The sequence below is a fragment of the Colletes latitarsis genome, chromosome 6, assembly GCF_051014445.1.
Source record: "Colletes latitarsis isolate SP2378_abdomen chromosome 6, iyColLati1, whole genome shotgun sequence".
In the NCBI taxonomy this organism is placed as follows: domain Eukaryota; kingdom Metazoa; phylum Arthropoda; class Insecta; order Hymenoptera; family Colletidae; genus Colletes; species Colletes latitarsis.
The window spans coordinates 3,760,175-3,781,416 of NC_135139.1; the positions used below are offsets into that span (position 1 = coordinate 3,760,175).

At 33.7% G+C, this 21,242-nt stretch overlaps 1 protein-coding gene across 1 annotated transcript in view; it reads left to right on the forward strand.

Moving 5' to 3' along the window:
• Positions 1-281: 281 nt before the first annotated feature.
• The window catches only part of LOC143342768 (uncharacterized), a 30,473-nt gene continuing 9,512 nt past the window's right edge, over positions 282-21,242 (forward strand). Inside the window, 9 exon segments of the mRNA XM_076766985.1 lie at positions 282-468; positions 8,914-8,998; positions 9,115-9,227; positions 9,305-9,362; positions 11,954-12,054; positions 14,118-14,267; positions 14,334-14,406; positions 14,467-14,609; positions 16,286-16,526. Of these exon segments, the coding sequence (XP_076623100.1) occupies positions 379-468; positions 8,914-8,998; positions 9,115-9,227; positions 9,305-9,362; positions 11,954-12,054; positions 14,118-14,267; positions 14,334-14,406; positions 14,467-14,609; positions 16,286-16,526 (1,054 nt within the window). The 5' untranslated portion in view covers positions 282-378.

The following is a 21,242-nucleotide window of genomic DNA, read 5'->3' on the forward strand; positions in this document are numbered from 1 at the left end:
ACGCAGGTATATTATTAGACACTCTCAAACTTCCAGGAATTGTTCATGTTTTTCGTTTTAATTCTGAAAAAGAAACGTAGTAAATGCAACAATAACAACAGGTTAGCATTCTGTGAAACGGAATAACGTTTTCTCTCTGGAACTAATAGGAATGGAGTGGCGCTTGCCAAATTAAAATGACAATTTCATTAGTTATTTAGAAGTGCAAATTGAATACAGACACGACATCCATTTATAAAATAGAAGAGAATCGTGTTTCGCGTCGCACGACAGCTGTAAAACTCACCATAGCGTTTAAAACGTTTTGGGTAATACAAATTATTTTCGAGGAAGACTTAATTTTGATTTTACGTTTCATAGTTAGGCAAATCCTGAACAATGGATGCTATGCTTCAGAAACACAGCGCTAAACACATATACAAGGTACCAGAAGGTTTGCGAGAACTTTGCACCGACATTTCACGTGAGGTAAGCACGCACAACGATATTGCATGAAACTTACAGTCACTCCAGTTCAGTTTAAGTGTTTTCGATGAAAGATATAAATTACATTTCAAATTCCTTATTATGAAAATCAGATTCAAGAGATTTTTCCATTAAATACCGTATTGAGATAAATAATGTACTTCCTGACACCTTGAGGTTAAAAACGGCTACAATATTTACTTTTGCAATAATAATTTTTAATAAATACTATTATTTTTGATAAAATGATGAATTACTGATTTGTAGTTTCTAAATTCAGTATTTTTCCGATATAATATGTTTTCAATTGTGAAATAGTATAAGATTGTTTTTAAATGAGCGAAAATCAAATTTTTGAGTAACCTAAATTATTTGTTTGACATTGCGTTATTGTTATTTTGTAGTGCTGTTCGATTACTTGAAATTAAAACAAAATTCATATTCAAACAGTTGAACAACTTGATTATGTATACAAAATGTAAGAATGATTATAATGTAACAAGTTAAAAACTTATATGTTAATTATAAGAGTTATACTTATATTACGTATTAAGATTTTTACACTTTCTTTCCTTTATGCAACAAAATTATTTAATTCTAAATTCAAAGAAATTTTAAACTTTAAATTATTCTTTAATTTTTACTAACTTGTCGGCGAGAAAACTATTCAAATATCAAACCACCCCAAGTTATTTAAATGAACAGATATTTATTTAAATTTCTAGAATTATCATTATTACTCTTGACTTTATCTAAGCTTATTCAAATTTTATCCAAGCAAACTTTATCATTTAAATATAATACTATAATTAAGTAAGAATACATATCCAAGTTTCTTTGCATAATTAAGTTTGGTAAAATTAGTTAATCAATAAGATACTTGATTTGATTTAAACAATCCAAGCTAAGCTTGATTTGGCTTGTATGATTTCTACTATTTTGTAACTTTACAAATCCAAATATTTGGTAAACAGATGAAAGAAGAAGATGACATAGAAGGTATCATTAATTTTTAATTTTAATTATAAAATGTTAAAAGTTATATATTACGACTTGTTGAAAATAGGAATTGTGAAATTAATAAATAATATTGCATAATTATGAAATAGGTTAGGTTACTCTCTGCGGGGAAAGGGTGTAGAGGAAATGACAGGGTTCCTCATATGCCTAAACTTTCACTCACAATGATGACTTAGGTTTCCGAAACTTCGGCTATTTAAAAGACAAAAGGTTATTTTTTCTTAATCTTCAAATTGCCATACCTTACTTCTCAACAAAATATATTGAAAGTAACTAGATTTTCCAAGAAGGGGTTTTCTAAATCTTTACAAAGTAAAAAATAAAAAAGTATATCTCAATTTTGTATGCTGCAAACAATAATTGTGAACATACTTCAATTTTGTAAGTGCTTTAAAAAAAAACTCCTGTCTTTTTAAATTTAATCATTTTCTCCCATATTTTAATACTATATACAATATACTGATATGCAACGCTACAAAAAATATCCTATTAAATTTTTAATTTTTATTCTATTTTGATTATATGTTACATATGTTACTTTAGCAGATCATTAGGCTGGTGTAATCTTTAGTCACGCGAGAAGCGTATTAGCCTCGTAACTTATTTGTAATTTGACACGACTCGAGCGGTAAAGTCGTGCCCCGTGAGTTGGGTCAACATTATTGATTTAGCAGGTAATAGGAATGCGGAAGATGAATATTAGGATTGAAAGATGAATTCAACGATTAGATAAACTAAACTGTATTTTAAGGAACGTGTCCATATAAGTGGTGTTGCCATTCTGTTACAGGAGTCGTTCGTAAAAATTGTATTCAAAAAGTCGTTACTTGGTGATTATGCATTGGCAATGCGGAAGCTAAACAGGACAGTCGATTATGGACACGACTCCAATCTATCCGCAAACGCTAGGTCTACGGGGGTACGATTCTATGAGAGACCGAAAAGCAATATTACTATGATATGAGCAAACTTATCCAGTGTACGATGCCTAACAATTGGCACTTCAGCTAACTGATAGAGTAACACGTTGTTAAAATAAAACTGTACTGGCCCTTGGGAAAAATTGTAATGGGAGATTCTAGAGGCCAAATTAAGACGAAAATCAAGAATAGCAATTTGTTGATTAAGGTTTCGTTAAAAAGTTATTAACGTTTAAAGTTCCGCCTATAGAATGGCAATCCGCGAACAGCTGCGCTCGCGCGAAAGGTTGCAGCAGGCCAGTGCTAGTGGTTCTCATGCAGCATGAAAAATTTTATTTACCGACGTTATCGACAGCCTTAGATTTTTGTTCACTTAGGAGAACGTGAACACCTTACGTTGAATAAGATCCAACCTGTCTTATGAAAATCCAGAAGGGCATATCAAAACTCGCCCGACGAGATTTTTACAGAGAAAGGGTGAATGCCAGATCCAATACACAATGTTGTGAACCAAAAGACACCCACCCACGATAATACACGCCCCACGATTGTCCATAATGTCCGCAAGTATCCACAAATAATCCTTTCAGGCACTAACCGCTATGCAATTAAATAAACACGCACCGCAATTATGTTATTCGTGAGTGACTATGTGTACGTGTACCACGATTATTCCGAGTTATTTACGAATATAAATGTTCTTAATTTTTCAAATACACTACAATTTAAAAAGGTAAAAAGGAATCGTAGGATAAATGAAATTTTCCCATCGATTTGCGTTCACGTTGAAGAATGTAACAATACTAACAGCTGACTGTGCCATCGATCGACGAGGTTCTGAGAAACAAATACCGAAAAGGATCCCGATTCTACGTCACTCGCCTTGCTTATCTCACACACATACTCGCGCGCACGCACGCATACACATTCTGCACTCAATGGAGACAAAGGGCAGAATCGGCAACGGTTCGGCCAGATAGTCAGTCGTAAAAAAGAATCAGTCAAGACAATTTACGCGACACATTTTAGATATATTTCATTCAGTTATATATTAAACTTTAGATTGAAGTGTATTTGAAAAATTAATAACAGTTCTATTCGTAAGTAACTTAGAACAATCGTGGCACACGTACACATAGACACTTACGAATAACATAATCGCGGTGCGTGCTTATTTAATTGCATAGTGGTTAGTGCCTGAAAGGATTATTTGTGGACACTTGCGAACACTGTGAACAATCTTGGGGCGTATATGTTCGCGTGTGGGTGATTTTTGTGCACAACATTGTGTATTAGAAGTGGCATTCACCCCAGAGTGACCAGATTTGGCATAATTGAATGCATTGTCGTCGACACTAGAAACGACGAACTTCCTTAGTGTCTAACAGAGAGGAAGGAATAGCAGACACGCACTACCGCACGAGCCACGTGTACGTGAGCTCGGCACTTCGCGCAACTTCGGGAAATCAAGAAAGAAGACATCTATCAGCCTTTCCTTCTTGCTCTTGAAACAGCTGAAATTTGACTTCGTGACAATCGGCATACGTTTCCAAGCCTCGACTGGCCCAGCATTTTTACTTTCCGACCTATGTAAGGTATAACGAAAGTACCATAGCGAAGAAGAAATTTTTTTGTTCCCATGCTATTAACATGATTGTGTCTAAACGACTGAATAAATTTCAATGAAACTTTACATTTAAGTTTTATATTCTCGTTTCAAGGTCTGATTAGATTTTGAGCGTAATCAGCTCACGGATAATGATCATTCAGCGCGCACAATCGTATGTTTATAATTTTTAATTTTAAAATTATATCAATTTGCGCTTCAAGCGTTAAATTAATATTGCTCGAATATTTGAGGGTGGTGCAATAATGTTTGAACTAAGTATTATATTAAAATTTAACAATCTATTTTAATGCTAGCACAGTATGCTTTTACACTTGTGGTTTGATGTTTAACTTTGAATATGACCCGTGTTTTGTCGATTTTATATTTCAGCCCGGTTGGTCAGAAATTCTGCCCTTAAATATAATTTCTTCAAGTGTTCTGGCGGGGGTGAGGCACGCGGATTGGTTGTTGTGTATATGGTTAAATTTGTCAGGGAAGGCGGTCGTTTTCCCTGATTGGAGAAGTATATTTGGTGGGATTTGTTAATGTAACGACCGCCTTCAACTCATCGGTCACCCTCAGGTACCGAGGGCACCATCGAGTGACGTTCGGGAAATTCCGCGTGCCTCGACCGTAACAGGTAATAATTTTATGAAGCGCCTTGACCCTACTAAAAGACATGCGAAACAAAATAAAACTGAAAACTGTTTAAGCCAAAAATAAAGAAGCATATTGCAAATTGTAAAGGTCGTAGAAGGCAATGGATGGTCGATGGCTTCATAAACTTATAGTTGCTACGGGTCAGTTCAGGCTTTCTATAGAATATTGGAATCTATTTACAATGTTTGAAAGCCTGAACTGGTTTATGAGGTTTTTAATGAAATGACGTGTAAGGTTTTCTATGGATCGCGCTGTGAATGTTGTTACCGTGTAACAATGATGATTATACGTCTTGTAGTTTTAAAATTATTCCGATACATTGTACTGTTCTCCGCTGACTTGAAGTCCTGTGACAGGAATGCGAGAAAAGTAGAAGGAATACACCTATTCCCACGTACACATTGAACACTGATTCGCTATTCCTCGCGGCAGTTACACACATATCTGGACTGCCTAAGAGCAAGGGAGCAAGACAGATAGATGAGTGGTCCGACTCCTCTTGCCCCTGTGCCGTCCCGCGGGACTTCAAATCAGCGGACCACAGTACATTATCTGTAACAATTTCTGAAACGTTTTATATAAACCTTAAGACGGATTAAGATCAAATAAACTTTATCTCTATCTTCTCTATCTGCTGTTACAGTAGTGACTCATGCAGGTTGACGACAGTGTTTTATTTATACTCCCCGCGGGTCGCTGGGCTGTAGAAACAACGTAGGAAGGAAAAAGAAGTGACATAGATATACATAGCCTAGTCCCCATAGGTTTTTAAAGGGCAATAATTAAAAATAAAATTCTATTACATGAATAGTAGTCAATTTATACGTCAATTTAATGTATTTCATTTTGCAGAAATGAATTTAGAGGGGAATAAAAAAAGATAAATCGAATGTGGACTTTTTAATATACAGCATGTGGTAATGTTACAAATAAATAATGATTTTATACATTTCCCTCCTGATAGGAGTCCACTACCTTCCCGTGGTTTCCATTGAGCGGTAACGTGCACGTTATTGTTTTACCAACATTTCAATTAGTTAAGTAAAATATACATTTGATTCTGTGTAACAATTTGATACGGTTATTGAAAACCATAGCGGGAAAATCCAGTATTAATCTATTTCTTATAGTAATTAATTATTCTGTTTAAAACATATCTTTAAAAAATATTTGTTGTTGAAGATTATAGCGTCCATGGTACTAGCTAAGAGTGGTTTTTCATTTTAATAAATTTTACTTATTTCAATTTTTAAATATTTATTTCTTAATTAACCTTTTACGAGTGAGACTGCTTTGAACAACATTATTCTAAAATATTGTGTATACGTTTTTAATGTGGTTTAGGTAGGTATGCAATGTATAAGATTTCGTTTAATTTTTCCTTTCTAGAGACGATAGAGGAAAAATTTATTTGATCTGAATTCGTCTTAAGATTTATATAAAACGTTTTAAAAATTTTTTACAAATAATGTATATCTATCGAAATAATTAAAAAACTATAATCCGGGAGCTAATCACGCTCAAAATCTAATTAGACCTTGAAACGAGAACATAAAACTTAAATGTAAAGTTTCATTGAAATTCATTCAGCCGTTTAGACGCAATCATGCTAATAGCATACGTATGTACGTGAGTAAATAGGTGTTGGATTCCAATGAATTTAACAACATTTTATTTAATAAGAAAACTCGTACAAATGTTGGGTCGGCTGAATACTAAACTCTTTCTGAGAGGTTTTTCGGTTTTGCAGGCGTTTATATGCTATTGCTGGAAATAGGCAGAGGTAGGGACGATGGTCAAGGGAGAGTGTGACTCAGGAAGGGTACGAGGTTCAGGATGAGTAAGGTTTAGGAATCGTGACTAGGATGTTTGGATGAGTAATGTTTGTAATGTGACGGAGTGGTGTTTGTTTGGTCGTATTGGTCATCCAACATAGGTACAGAAAAAAAAATTTCTTTTTTTTAATAATCACTATGCGATCTGGCGGCTTAAAACGTGTATTTTCACTAAACAAAAATTTCTAAATTTTTATTTCATTATTGAAATTCATTTAGCTGTTTAGTCGCAATTATAAGAATATAAGAATAAAAAAAGTCTTTTTTTTAAATAGTTACAATATGATCAGGGGATCTTAAACCGTGTATTTCTGCTAAAAAAAATTTTGAAAATTTTTGTTCGTTATGGTACTTTCGTTATGCCTTACATAGGTCGGAAAGTAAAAATGCTGGGGCAGTCGAGACTTGGTAATCGTATGCCGAATATCGCGAGGTCGTATTTTAACTGTTACAAAAGCAAGAAGAAAAGGCTCATACTCGTCTTCTTTCTCGATTTCCCGAAGTTGCGCGAAGTGCCGAACTCATGTACACGTGGCTCGTGTGGTAGTATATGTCTGTTTTTCCCATCATTACGTTAGACGCTAAGGAAGTTCGTCGTTTCTAGTGTCGACGTCGATGCACTCAATTATGCCAAATCTGGCCACACTGATTCACCCTTTCTCTGTAAAAATATCGTCAGGTGAGTCTTGATATACCCTTCCGGAGTTTTATAAGACAGATTGAATCTCATTCAACGTAAGGTGTTCGCGTTCCCATGAGTGGACACAAAAATCTAAGACTGTTGATAACGTCGGTAAGTAGAATTTTTCATGGCGCGTGAGAACCACTAGTAGCTGTTCGCAGATTGCCATTCTACAGGCGGAACTTTAAACGTTAATAACTTTTTAATGAAGCCTCAATCAACAAATTGGTATTTGTTGCATCGCGAAACATGCCATGTACAATAGCAATTTGGCGTTTACATTAATGCTACAAGCCATTAACGTAAATGACTTTAGCGTTAATGTAAACGTCGAATTGCTAAACGAAATATTACAATGGTCGTCATAGAGGGCCCGCTCAAGCGACGGCGCGATCTGGTCCTGACCGTCGAGCCAGGGTTTTTTCCCAATACCTGGGATGCGTGGTCCACCCTCTCGAGTGCGAAATATAAGAAGTACCAGCGAACCAATCCTAAACGAAAAGGGTTCTGATTGGCTGCGGCTAGCTTTTTGCACTAGCATATAAGTCGCGATACTTTACATACAAAAAACATACAAATACAAAACCTTGTACGAACAATACAACGGCATATCGCACAACGAACGAGAGAGAGAGTCCACGGATTTACAGTCCACAACACACTTAACAACTTGCATATCAACAGACGTTCAAGAAGAGCTCCATAGCGGTGCAACACATTGTGAACCGCAAGCTCAACAGTATTCTTGATTTTTGTCTTATTTTGGCCTCTAGAATTTCCCATTAAAATTTTTCCCAGGGGTGTCCGAACACCTGTATAGTGGGAATTTTCTGGAATGATTTTACTGGAAAAATGAAGTTCACGGAGTTCAAAGGGAAGAAATAAATTTGATAGAGAAAAATAGTTAAAAGTGATCGTCGTGATGCTCGCATAGCGTAGTTATGACCTCTTAGGGCGTTGTCTCTTCTTGAAAGCGAGTTTTAGGGAAGGAAAATGCATATGAAAAAATTTACTTCGCACGTCAGATTAATTTTATTACGCTTATAAATTAGAGATGGGAAATTCGAAACCTCGAAATATGGAGTTATTTTTATATTAAACAAACAAATTGTGTTAAATATTCGTGTTCGAAATATTTCATTCAGTTTTTGTTTGGTTTGTGAAGGATCATACTGTTAAAAAACTAAAAAGAGGTGCTATGTGTCATAAAACTGTTCGACTCATCGGAACATTAACAAATTAAATTTTACCTTTTGTAAGTGGATGGCCAGGATTCGAGGGTAAAGTGCAGAAAGACCGCGTTGGAGATACTATACGAGTTTTATTAGTCTTCTCGCGACGACGACCTGGACGAGACTGATCTCCGATCGTCCGAACACTCGGCCATTGCCGGCGAATCGGCATTTCTAAAAAGAGCTGCGTCGCGTTCGCGCGGCGCGACATAAAGCCCTTTAGGCGGCTCGCGGTCGCCTTTGACCTACTGCCACGTGTACGTGGCAGCTGGTCGGCCACATCTTACACTTTGCACTTCATACATTGAATCGTACCAGTATTGTAATAAATATGTGTTGCTAATTAATTATGTAAATGAATTTGTATGCCGAAACTCAAAATGCGCGACTTCACTAATATTACGAAAATGATTGCTATTACATTAAATCATCGTTTGACATCTTCAAAATTAAATTATTAATTAATAATTCATTCTGTAATTAAAAACAGGTTCTCCGATTGGAACCAAAAAACTTGTACGGTTTCGTCGCCGAATACGTGGATACGCTTCTGATCACGCGCGAGAACACAAAAAGTAAATTGCTCGCGGTATTCTTCGCTATATCAATAAAAACTTCTTGAAAATATTACACTTTTCTTCGCGTTTTATTTTTAAACGGCTAATCGTTGAAACCTCCATTATTGTTTCAGTTGCGGTCAAAGTCGTAAATAACATTTTACTCGGAAGCCAAGCAATTCTGAGCATACTTTACCGAACCGGTTTCAGTTTGGAACAGATCGCTGTCGCAGCTCCACGGATTCAAGTAAATTGTATTGTCGCGTGTTAGATGCTTATCGATACTTACATGGTACATTTCGCCTGTCTTTTTTTTCATTACAGAGAGCGTTCCGAGAGTACTTGGACGCGGTCGACATTCGACCGGTACAGACATGCGAGGGTAATTGAACGGCGAATGAACCGTAAAAAAAACTGACACAGATAACGTTACTAGTTGGTTGGGTAATAAGTCCGTTCGCGTTTCTTTATAAAAATATTAAATATTGCCCAATTTTATATAGAATCTACTTATTCAATAATATACGTGTCATATTATTTTGCAATCTTCTGCCATTTTTTAATTTAAATATTCCTTTACAATAAAACTCGTTGCTTTAGTTATTTAAAAATCCAGATACCTATATACACTCATGAACTAAATTAAGGGTTCAAAAATTTTAATCGAAAAATTGTCTTTACATTGCTGTAACTTTTTAAAGACTCAACATACGATAACCAGTATAGGCTCCTTTTAAGGGGTAAGACCACTGTAAAAACCTGAAATAAAGCATTTTCTTGCGATTTTTTTTTTTGATCGATGGAAAAGTAAGAGGATAATAATATTCAAGAACGTTATTAACCATGTCGTTAAGTGTTAAAAAAAAATATATTTATTCAAAAATAGTGCAAAATGACGACACTAAAGTCATTCACGCGAGGCGTGTTTTGAATCTGAGGCGCTTTGTGGCACGCAGTGTAACTAACACAAATTTGTATTTGGAAAAAAACAAAAAATTTTCTCTTAATCTACATGAGTATAGCTAGAGAAAATACCTAGGAGATTTTTGAAACATTAATTTTTGAATGATTGGCGAGCATTTGAAGTAGAATGTTCAATTTTGTACAAAAAATGGGGCAATCATTTGTTAATAAATAATGTTAAAATTAACTTATCGAAGATCCCTTACGTATTTCTCTAGCTATACTTATGTAGATTAAGAGAAAATTTTTTGTGCGTCAGTTACACTGCGTGCCACAGAGCGCCTTAAATTCAAAACACGCCTCGCCAGAATGGCTCCAGCGTCGGATTTTGCACTATTTTTGAATAAATATTTTTTTTTAACACTTAATGACATGGTTAATAACATTCTTTAACATTATTATTCTCTTACTTTTCCATCCATCAAAAAAAAAAAAAAAATCGCAAAAAAACGCTTTATTTCAGGTTTTTACAGTGGTTTTATCCCTTAAAACTTGGATGTTTCTCAAAAATTTTCTTACATCAAAGAGTAGAATAAACAACTGAAGGTAGACTTTTTTTAAAGTTCAATAAATTTATGCGACATTATGTTATAGAAAAAGGTCTACCCTTTATAATGACCATGCAATATAAAGGTGAATACGATTTGCAAAAGGATTAATTTAAAGTACAAAATCTGTAAAAAGGTTTTGGGGATGTGGATGTAAATGGTTTGATATTTGTCATAATACTTATGATCGACAATGTATATAAGATTTTATGTTAACGCGGTGGAAAACAATTCCTTTTCTAAATATCAGTGATGGCCATTTCTTTTGTATGGTCGCTTTTAATATATGCGTCTGTAAATAGTATCTTTCGCTATTAATCGTCTGGTTATGCAGTAAAAGCTTATAATAATGTTTTAAAGTACCGTCATTGACGCGAATGAACTTATTACACAATTTAATATTTTAGATGCATTGTTACAAAATATGCTTAATTTAAGGGATACTTGCAAAAATGTAGGTCTAAAGATAGTATATCAAAGTCAGACCTCCAATTTCTTTTATATGTATGTATAACCTTCTCATTACTAAAGATAAAATTTATTTCTGAATATCAATAGATACTTTCATTAGTTACTTATAAACTATTTCTGATCATCTATGTAAAAAATTACAATAAAAAAAAGTCTAAAAAATAATGGAATTGAAAAAAGTGTTCCAAACTGAGAACTCCTTCCTGTAGTGTAAATGAATATATTTATTTCAGTACAGGTATGTTTGAGGACATAAAAATAATTTCTATGGAGACTCAGATTCTAAGTAAGAAAAATAAGCAATGCATTTTAATTATGCAAACGAAAGAGTCTTCATTTAGTTTTATTTAGGGTTGGATTCAGTGAAAAAGAATTATTTTAGGAGCATATCATTCTTTATCATTATCTTTATAAAATAGTTAACAAGTCGTATAGATTGCTACTTCTACTCTATTTCAATAAATTTATAGCGGGATACAAATAGTTTCTGTTTTACAAGTTAAACTATGTACACTGCAAAAAAGAATCATTGGAACGATTTCATAGATATAGAAAATAGAAATCAACACATAATTCGCTGCTCACGATGCTCAATGGCAATGAAATGACTATCATTTTATTCTTCCATGATGTTAGACTGAAACAGTTATCGTATTTTCCATTGATAAATAGCACTTTTTTAACGAAATAAGTTAGAGGTCCTACTTTACTCCTTTATATACAGTTATATTTCAAATTTGATAAGAGATAGAAAAAAGCTGTAAAGAAATATTGCACGATAATATCTATTATCACACGACTTCACTCATTTTCTAAGTGTAATAATTCTTCCAAAAAATACAAGTGCAATTCGTATGAATTCCTTGTAACATTCCGAGTAAAAAAGTATAAGGGAAGAACAATGTTTAAAAAATCAATATTTAATAACACATCTTAGCCTTAAGTTCTTTTTAATTTAAAAAATAATAATATATGGCATATTCGAACACAGTCCACACGTGCGATGAAGAAACCATGGTATCGATACGAAATATCCTAGAAGCAACAGGATCGACACGAGAGACTGCAGAACGCGCTGCCACTGTGATTCAAGTAAGTACTTACAAACAAAATTACATGCGATGACTTAAAATGCTCATCTATTGTACACTCGAACATTTATAATAAGGGGAGTTGGGAAAATTTTATTCACAAATAACGAATAAAATGTTTAATTCGTTTGCAAAATAGTTTTGTTCGTGACTTCGTCCGTGAATAAAATTTGCCCAACACTGATAATAAGACACCATTCAATAGTCAGGATACGTTCTTAAAATTTAAATAAGAAAATGTGAAAACAATTATAGATAAAACATAAACAATATTTTTAATTATACGATTACTAATAGTAGTCTTACATTATTCAATATGGGTTAAAACCAGAAAATTCATTTGTACAAAACTAGTATGATGAAATAACATTAAACGGAGTAGATTTAACCAAAGTCGTAACGTACTTTGTTGCCCAAAATTTTGTATCATTATTCGATCCTTAAAATAAATTAACTATTTTCTGCGCATACACAAAAGCTTTAGTGAAAATAGTATCATTACGTATTATAATTGAACATTACTTAAATATAATTTGAAATGAAAATAGTACATAATTCTATTTGGATTTAAGTTTTTTATCGCTGTAAATCTTAACAATATCTCTTCGTCAGACTGTATCACAAATTTACACAAAGAAGATAGTTAACAAAGAAATATTACTAAATATTTTAGTAACTATCAGGAACTACTATTATAATGTGGTACTTCAGAAACTTCACGCTTGAATGATATCATAAAGACACGATGTATATTATTTAAAAATGTCATGTTATTAATCTCAATATTGCAAAAATTATACTTTAAGTTAAATCATGTTATTGGGTGGAGTTCACGAAAAGTATGCGGTTGACAAAGTATTAAGAAACTGTTATGAACATATTCAGTTTATGATATGGTAATACTAGTACAGGAGTAATATTACTATATTTTATAGCGGATTTGCTTGTTGGAGTTATCGTTAAGGCTTATCTAGTATTACTGATTATACAGGGTGTCCACGCTAAAGTGTGACAGTCGCGATATTTCAATAACTATTGATGATACGAAAAAATTGTTTATATGTAAATTGCAGGATAAAATGGGATCTTTATATTGGCGTAAACGAAAATTTTGTTTATGTTATTAATTTAAAAGATATTATATTGAAGTTTTGTTTTTTAAATAGAACTATACATTTTTTTTTGGATCATGCGATAGTGTTTTTCAAGACGAATTCATTAAGCTGTAATTTATTCACCCGATTTTTATTAATTTTCAAGATATAACGCTTAGACTGATTTTCAGCGGAGACGTCTCGGCTTAGTGGTAAGTCATAAAAGCGGTCCTATTGTTACACTGTTTGATTCTGACTGTTGAAATCGATAGCAAGGGTCTAGCGCGGAACGGCAGGCCCGAAAAGTAAGAAACATGGAAAGTATTGTCCATTACGGTCCAAGTTTGCCAGTGACGTTAATAATTTGGATGGTTAATACTTTCCATGTTTCTTACTCTTCGGGCCTACCCTTCCGAGCGTAGATCCTTGCTATCGGTTTCAATAGGCAGAGTCAAACACCATAACAATAAGACTGCTTTTATGACTTACCACTCAAGCCGAGACGTCTCCGCTGAAAATCAGTAAATTTCTAAGCGTTATATCTTGAAAACTAATACAAATCGGGTGAATAAATTGCAGCTTAATGAATTTGTCTTGAAAAGCACTATCGCATGATTCAAAGAAAAATATATAGTTCTATTTAAAAAACGAAACTTCACCATCATATCTTTTAAATTAATAACATAAACAAAATTTTCGTTTACGCCAAAATAGAGATACCATGGTATCCTGCAATTTACATATAAACAATTTTTTCGTATCATCAATAGTTATTGAAATATCGCGACTATCACACTTTAGCGTGGACACTCCGTATAACATTAGTAATTTTTTAAATACTTTGATATTTTAAATTACCAATAGCACTCCAAATATATTGTACTCCTCTATACTTTATTTTTAGAAAAATAGAAGTGTACCTCAAATTTTTGATTTCAATGTATTTCAAATTGTATTAAATCAAAATTAGTCTGCGTTTCGCGGCCACTACGAGAGAATGGCTTTGAACGAAGCTCAGGGAAAGGTCCAATGGCAAAGGGCAGTGACAAATACACTGGACATCCTGAGGAAAGCTGGCGCGACGCAAACGGAAATTTCAACAGCTGCAAAACACGTAAAAGTAAGATTCTGTTGCTCTAGTGCAATGTCATCAACGAAGAATTGAATCGATCATTGTCACGCATAGTTCGCTTATCGCAGTTACTACATTAGAAGAAATCAGAAAATAGACGCTCGTAAGATTTTAATTGTATAATGTCGTAAAACTTTCGCGTAAATTTATGTGATGTGAAAAAATAAACGTGCCAAATTGTTCTCAGCGGAAACTGAACAAGAACTTAAGAAGGACTCTCGTATATTAGAGACCGCGGAAGCCATGCAAGCAGTTGCTTGGATGGAAATGATGTACCAAGATTCTGGATTGTCATTAGAGAAAGCCAACGAAGCTGCAACAATTATTCAAGTAAAGTTATACATAAATAAATAATGTTGCTTGATGTTCAATTTAGAGTGACAAGAATAGGGTGATATCACTTAACCCAAATTATATTCGACTTTTAAAAAAATGCTATAATAAGACCATTGATAAATACGAAGAATATAATATATTCGATGATGGATTTTGATAAACCTTCTTAACACAAACTTCTAATTGTTCCATGGTATAAGAAATTGTACAGTAGTTATTGCAAATAGATTGTTTTGTAAGCCATACTATTATTTGAAAGTAGGGATGCTATAGTATATCGTAAAACTGGAAGGTTTATTGTAAATGAAAATCTTGTGAACCGTCTTGATCGTCTTTCTTACCCATAATTTTCAATTTTAATTTCCAAAAAGGGCAATTATTCAGAATCATGACCGTCTAATCGATTTGGATGATATTAATATGTGTCGTTATTAAACTTTATTTACTAACAATATAACAACAGTGGATTTTAACATAAGCAGTAATATATAAAGTTTAATAAACACGAAATTTCTGTATGGTACAAATGAAACGAACTGGAAATGAATGAACAAAATAGGTAATGAGAAACAAAAACGCAATATCACAGATCGATAAATTTTGACATCACTCCGCGTTCCTTCATCACACACACACAAAACATTCATTCATTTAGATTCGTTGTCCTCTAACAGTTGTAGATATCAGTATTCTAAACATCTTTTCCCTATACATATTACCACCGCTCAGTTTTAGTTTTCGAGATATTTGCAAAAAATTCTTGCTACTCCATAAACTTAAATTCTAATACCACCGGTATTAGAGAGGTTAGTGCTGAGTTAGGTGTGCTTGGGGGACGAAACCCTCCAAATTGCGGATCGAAACTTGTGTAAGGGCCATGATTAGACTCACAGTTTTATTAAAGTTTAAGTTATATATTTATCTCTACAACAATGGCAATCAGTAGACATGTATAATCAAATTTTTCGTCTTTATTAAAATTATGGTTTGAAAGCATTGTTGAAATTCGTAGAATATAGCCAAACGTTTGAGTCTATTGTATATAAAAGTTGGAAATTTTTGTAATAAATAGATCCTCGCATATGTTTGGAGTAGTATATGCTTCTTATACTACTATTGCAGATAGATGACATAAATGACATGCGGTCATAAATGTTTTTGTATTTTTTTGCAAGCTTTGTTATACAGGACAAGTGCCAGTCTGTCATGACAAGGTGATAATATTTTCGAAAGGAATTTGTCTTTCTATTATGCCTATTTCAAAAGTTGCAAATAAATATTCGGCGCCACAGTTTGTGACGTCAAAATGTAATAATTTCACCAATTCCGTTCCAACATATACAATTCTACAGTCTCGGGTGCAACATAACGGCAATCTCGGGTCTGAAAACTTCAAGAATCGTCTCTGCACTTCGATGCATTTAATTTTGTGTAATGGATACGGTTATTGGAAAACATAGCAGGAAAAGTCAGTATTAATCTATTTCTCTAGTAATTAATTTCCTCCGGCGCAAATGTTGAAGAAAAAGAGAAGCAAAAGTATTTGAGTTTATAATTATTTACAGTGCTGTATATGTATCTCATTTTTGTTATACATAATCTTAATCGAGCTTTAATAATTCATCTTACTATTACAAGCAATCGAAACCACTTTTATTTTGTATATAAAGAAAGCCTACAAGAAATATCGCATGAGAAAAGGCAGCTACAATGTGCAAAAGTTAGAGTCTACGAAGTCCATGGTCGTGGAAGCTGTTATCGATAATTTGCATCACAAGGTTTTTGAGAGAGTGACATCGCGCGAGAACATTCCAGAAAAATATGGCACCCGAGAGGAGTTGATGGTTGCCAGTACAAAAGTTCAGCTAGCTTTTAAAGAACACTTAAGGACAACGCGTATTTCGAAAGAAGGTATGACACAACTCGTAAAATTTTAGCCTTCTCTCTTAAATCACCTGGCGAAACATGTATGGAGCTCTTTCAAAATCTCTCTTTGAACTATTATGTCGTCCAACAAGTTTGCGGAGTCTCTATGTACATGTAAAGCTGCGTCTCCACTGCGTCGGCACGGTTCAGCATTTGCCATTCGGCACAGTGCAGCGACCCGGCACAAGTCGGCACGCGCGGGCCACTGCTATGCACGGCTACGTGGCAAAACCATTTCTTTCTCATTCTCTCAATAATATTGAAACGCAAAATCTCTTTCTTTTTCAGATTATAAAATTATTTTTCTCATTATAAAAATCTTTTTATTTAATAAAAAATTAAGATCACCTTAAGATCACCTTAATTTTTTTAGTAAAATTGTATTTTTCTTATAAATTGATGTATAGGATGTATATTAAAATTGAATAGTTTAGGAGTTATTAGTTTAGTCCCGAACTCCCATATACAGGGTGTTCGGCCACCCCTGAATGAAATTTTAATGGGAGATTCTAGAGGTCAAAATAAGACGAAAATCAAGTATATTAATTTGTTGATGGAGGGTTCGTTAAAAAGTTATTAACGTTTAAAGTTCCGCCCGTACTGAATTTTTTTCTCGAAAATGCGCAGGATTTCGGGGGTATGTCTACTCAGTAATAATGATTGTAACTGACCCCCGCAAACGAAAATGATTTTTTTAGAACGATTTGAAAAATTTTTTTTCACCGAAAAATTTCAACACCTATTCGAATTTTTTTCTCGAAAGTGGGTAGGATTTCGGGGGTATGTGTATTCATAAAAAATGGTTGTAATTGATCCCCGCAACCAAAAATAATTTTTTCAGAATGATTTGAAATTTTTTAATTTAATTTTTTAATAACTTTTTAACGAAGACTCAGTCAAGAAATTGATATTCTTGATTTTTGTTGATGGCCAACGTAGAGGTGAACGCAGGAAGGACAACACACATAAAGTTAATAAAACATTTTAATATATAGATACGTTATACACAGCGTGGGAGGACTATTTTTCTCTTTGTACATCCGAGCGTAGCTGTCTCTACGAACGAACTGACCCTGTACACGCAGTAAGGGGGTAGATCGGTTTATCTACTCTTCCCCCCCCCCCCTCCCCCCCCCGGTAGATGGCGGCAGTGGTTCCGTCACCGGTCATGCATGAATCGCCCTAGGCTATGTTAATCCTAACAATTTTCGTCTTATTTTGGCCACTAGAAACTCACTTTAAAATTTTTCCCAGGGGTGACGGAACACTCTGTACATATAGTTGGCTACGATATAGCGAGGTCGACCGGGCTACGATACAGCGAGGTTGGAAACTCAAGTAGGTGTCAATGTTTACATGTTTCAGCTCCCGGAACAAGTGAATTGACAGAAATACCAGTAGCTAAGGTCCTTAGATTATGGCCAGGGCTTACTTTGGTCAGGTCAGAAATTAATTTGTTTTTAAATTTAAGCAACTGCAATTTCTTGTCGGTTAGATACTGATTAACTTCAATAGGAAACATATTTGTTAGATTATCAAAAGGGGCTGGAATATCGTGGGGACTAGTTCATATGCCTCACCTTGTATAATAATAGATGAATCGCATCTTCAATCAGATACGAATACTGACTCTGATTCAGATGTAGGCATAATATAATATACAGGGTGTTCGGCCATCCCTGGGAAAAATTTTAATGGGGCATTCTAGAGGCCAAAATAAGACGAAAATCAAGAATACCAATTTGTTGATGGAGCTTTCGTTAAAAAGTTATTAACAATTAAATTGAAAAATTTCAAATCGTTCTGGAAAGTTTATTTTCGGTTGCGGAGGTCAATTACAATCATTTTTGGTGAATAGACATATCCCCGAAATCCTACCTACTTTCTAGAAAAAAATTCGAGAACGTGTGAAATTTTTCAACGGGAAAAAAAAATTTCAAATCGTTTTGGAAAAATTATTTTCGGTTGCGGGGGTCAATTACAATCATTTTTGGTGAATAGACATACTCCCGAAATCTTGCGCATTTTCGAGAAAAAAATTCAGTACAGGCGGAACTTTAAACGTTAATAACTTTTTAACAAAGCCTCAATCAACAAATTGGTATTCTTGATTTACGTCTTATTTTGGTCCTTAGAATCTCCCATTAAAATTTTTCCCAGGAGTGGCCGAACACCCTGTATAATTGATTTAAAAAATATATTTAATAAAAAAATTTAAATAAGTGTTAATTTTTTATTCTTTAATCCTATATTCTATGTACTCCAGTGAATAATTCGATTTTTTCAAGCATTCTCGATAAACTGACAAAAAAAATTTTCCATTAAAAATTACTCAGTAATCATGTAACAACAAATGGTAAACGAAAAAATTGGCAATAATCTTTTTATTCAATAGTAAAATTGTATTTTTGTATCTCGATGATGGTTTTGGAACGTAATTGATATGAAACTCTGTACGTTGAGGACTCAACAAACTGTTTGACTGATGCACGCTGCATTTTTTTGTTTGTTTTCTGGGAATACAGCAACAGCAAAAGTTAACTGCCGGTCTTGGTACGATCTCTTGATGTTTACCGACATTGTGCCGATCGACTTGTCGGCATGCCATTCGGCTTTTCAAGCCATACTATCCGAGACGATGCAGGTCTTGAGATTGTTTGGCTTTGCTAATAAGTGCTTAGGGTGCCGATCGGCCGTGTTAGATGACAAATGCCGACGCAGTGGAGACGCAGTTTTTGGCATTGCCGATCGGCCGTGCCGAATGGCAAAAGCTGATGCAGTGAGGACGCGACTTAACTCATATGTAATCGAAAATGACGGGCTACACTCGCCAAAATATTAAAAATATTTAGATATCGTATTTAGGAATAGATTGGGAAATTTAATAGGAATAAGTACATGATCAATTACATGTGTCTATAAATATGAATATAAACTAATATAATATTCTTTTACTATTTCTTTTACATATTGTAATACTTTAAATTTTACGCTTTCATAATTTCTGACACGTGTGAGGCCGTCTATAATTTTCGATGTTACGTGCGCAAATTTAAATGCTTCTTTTTCTAGATGAAGAAAGAAATATCAAAGAATCCGAAAAATTTTGCCACTAAAGTATATTTCTTCTCAGTAACGAAGAATTTGAATTTATATATTTCTTTACATAAAACTTACAGATAATAATGTTATTAAACATTTGTTAAAGATTTTCAAGTATACAAAATAGGTGTACGAACAAAGCATTAACCAATATTCAAACCCAATTACGTGAAAAATGGTCAAATTCAATATTAGTCTCTTAAAATAATTTTGCAATTGTCATGCTTTGTGACGGAAGATTTCATGAGAGCAAAATGCACAGTATTGTTGCAACATAACTGAAATATTCTAGTATACGATCTATTATATTGAATTAAACTTTTAATTAATACAAATGTTTGAACAACAGTAAGCTTAGTGAAAACAATGGATATCATTTCCTTCATGTGTAATATACATATGTATTTTCTATTTACAGTGGTGGTCATATGCTTTAGGGTGGATTTTAGTTATACTTGGTGAAAATTTTTTTGCGAGATTTTTTTCAGGGCAGCCCCGGAATTATGCTATTAGATGAAAAAATATTTTGTGCAAAACCTGAAATTGATCGGACCATTGGAAGACGTACATTTTTCGCCATTATAATTTCTCACCATGATACATTTTTGTATCTTTTTGAATTCGTCTTTTCACACACTATAAGAATATAAAAAAAAATCATGATTTTGAAAAAAATTTTTTTTTTTTGCGTGACATGTGTTTCATAAAACAATACATCGCAAATAACGAAGATATTTAAATATACTTTATTTATGTCATTCATACATATGCCGTTACACCTTGTAATAGAAAAAAAAATTTTAATATTGTAAGGAAATAGTTACTTAATATTATAATTAATTCACGTAGAATATTATCTTTAAAGAATCTTGGAAGTTCGTGTCAAAAGTGTAATTATATTTGTAATAGGTAGGCATTTCTAATTCTCGAAACCGACTAGAAAAAATGACTCAGAACTAGGGAAGGTAGACCTCTGAAATAAAAACTTGAGGTTTATAGTGTGCCGTGATATACATGAATGAACTATTTCGCCTTGAAAATTCCTGAAATAAAAATGAAAGAATGTAAAAATGAAATGTAAAGAATGGTTATTTTTTAGTTGGAATACGAGAATATTGGAGAGTAATATTTTTAGAATTTTTGCCTTTTCTGCATTCGATTGCCAAATGACGTGTCATGAACTTGGCAATTCTGAAAGATAATTTGAATAACCATTGGGAAAAACCGAAATCCTTACGTCGCATCGTTCAAGTATCACCCCATCTTCTCCAAGAGAAGATGTGTCTAGAACATATAGGAGGGTGATTATGATATTTAGGATTCCGTTGATTGAAAAATTGAAATTTTGGCAATGACCAATCGATGGATTTCTGAAATTTTCGAAAGCGAAGCAAAGACTTTTCATCTACTTGGAAAGTTATACTGAGAGGGCGTTCAGCAAAGTAACAGAGCAGCAGCATATAAAACGGAAAGTAAGAATTCAATTCGAAGATACAAACACGGGAAGAAAAATTATTTTTACTTAATTGTGATGAAAGTCAAATTGTTGGTGCTAATTTACTATCTAATGGACAAGTAATAAGAGTGTTATTTTACGAC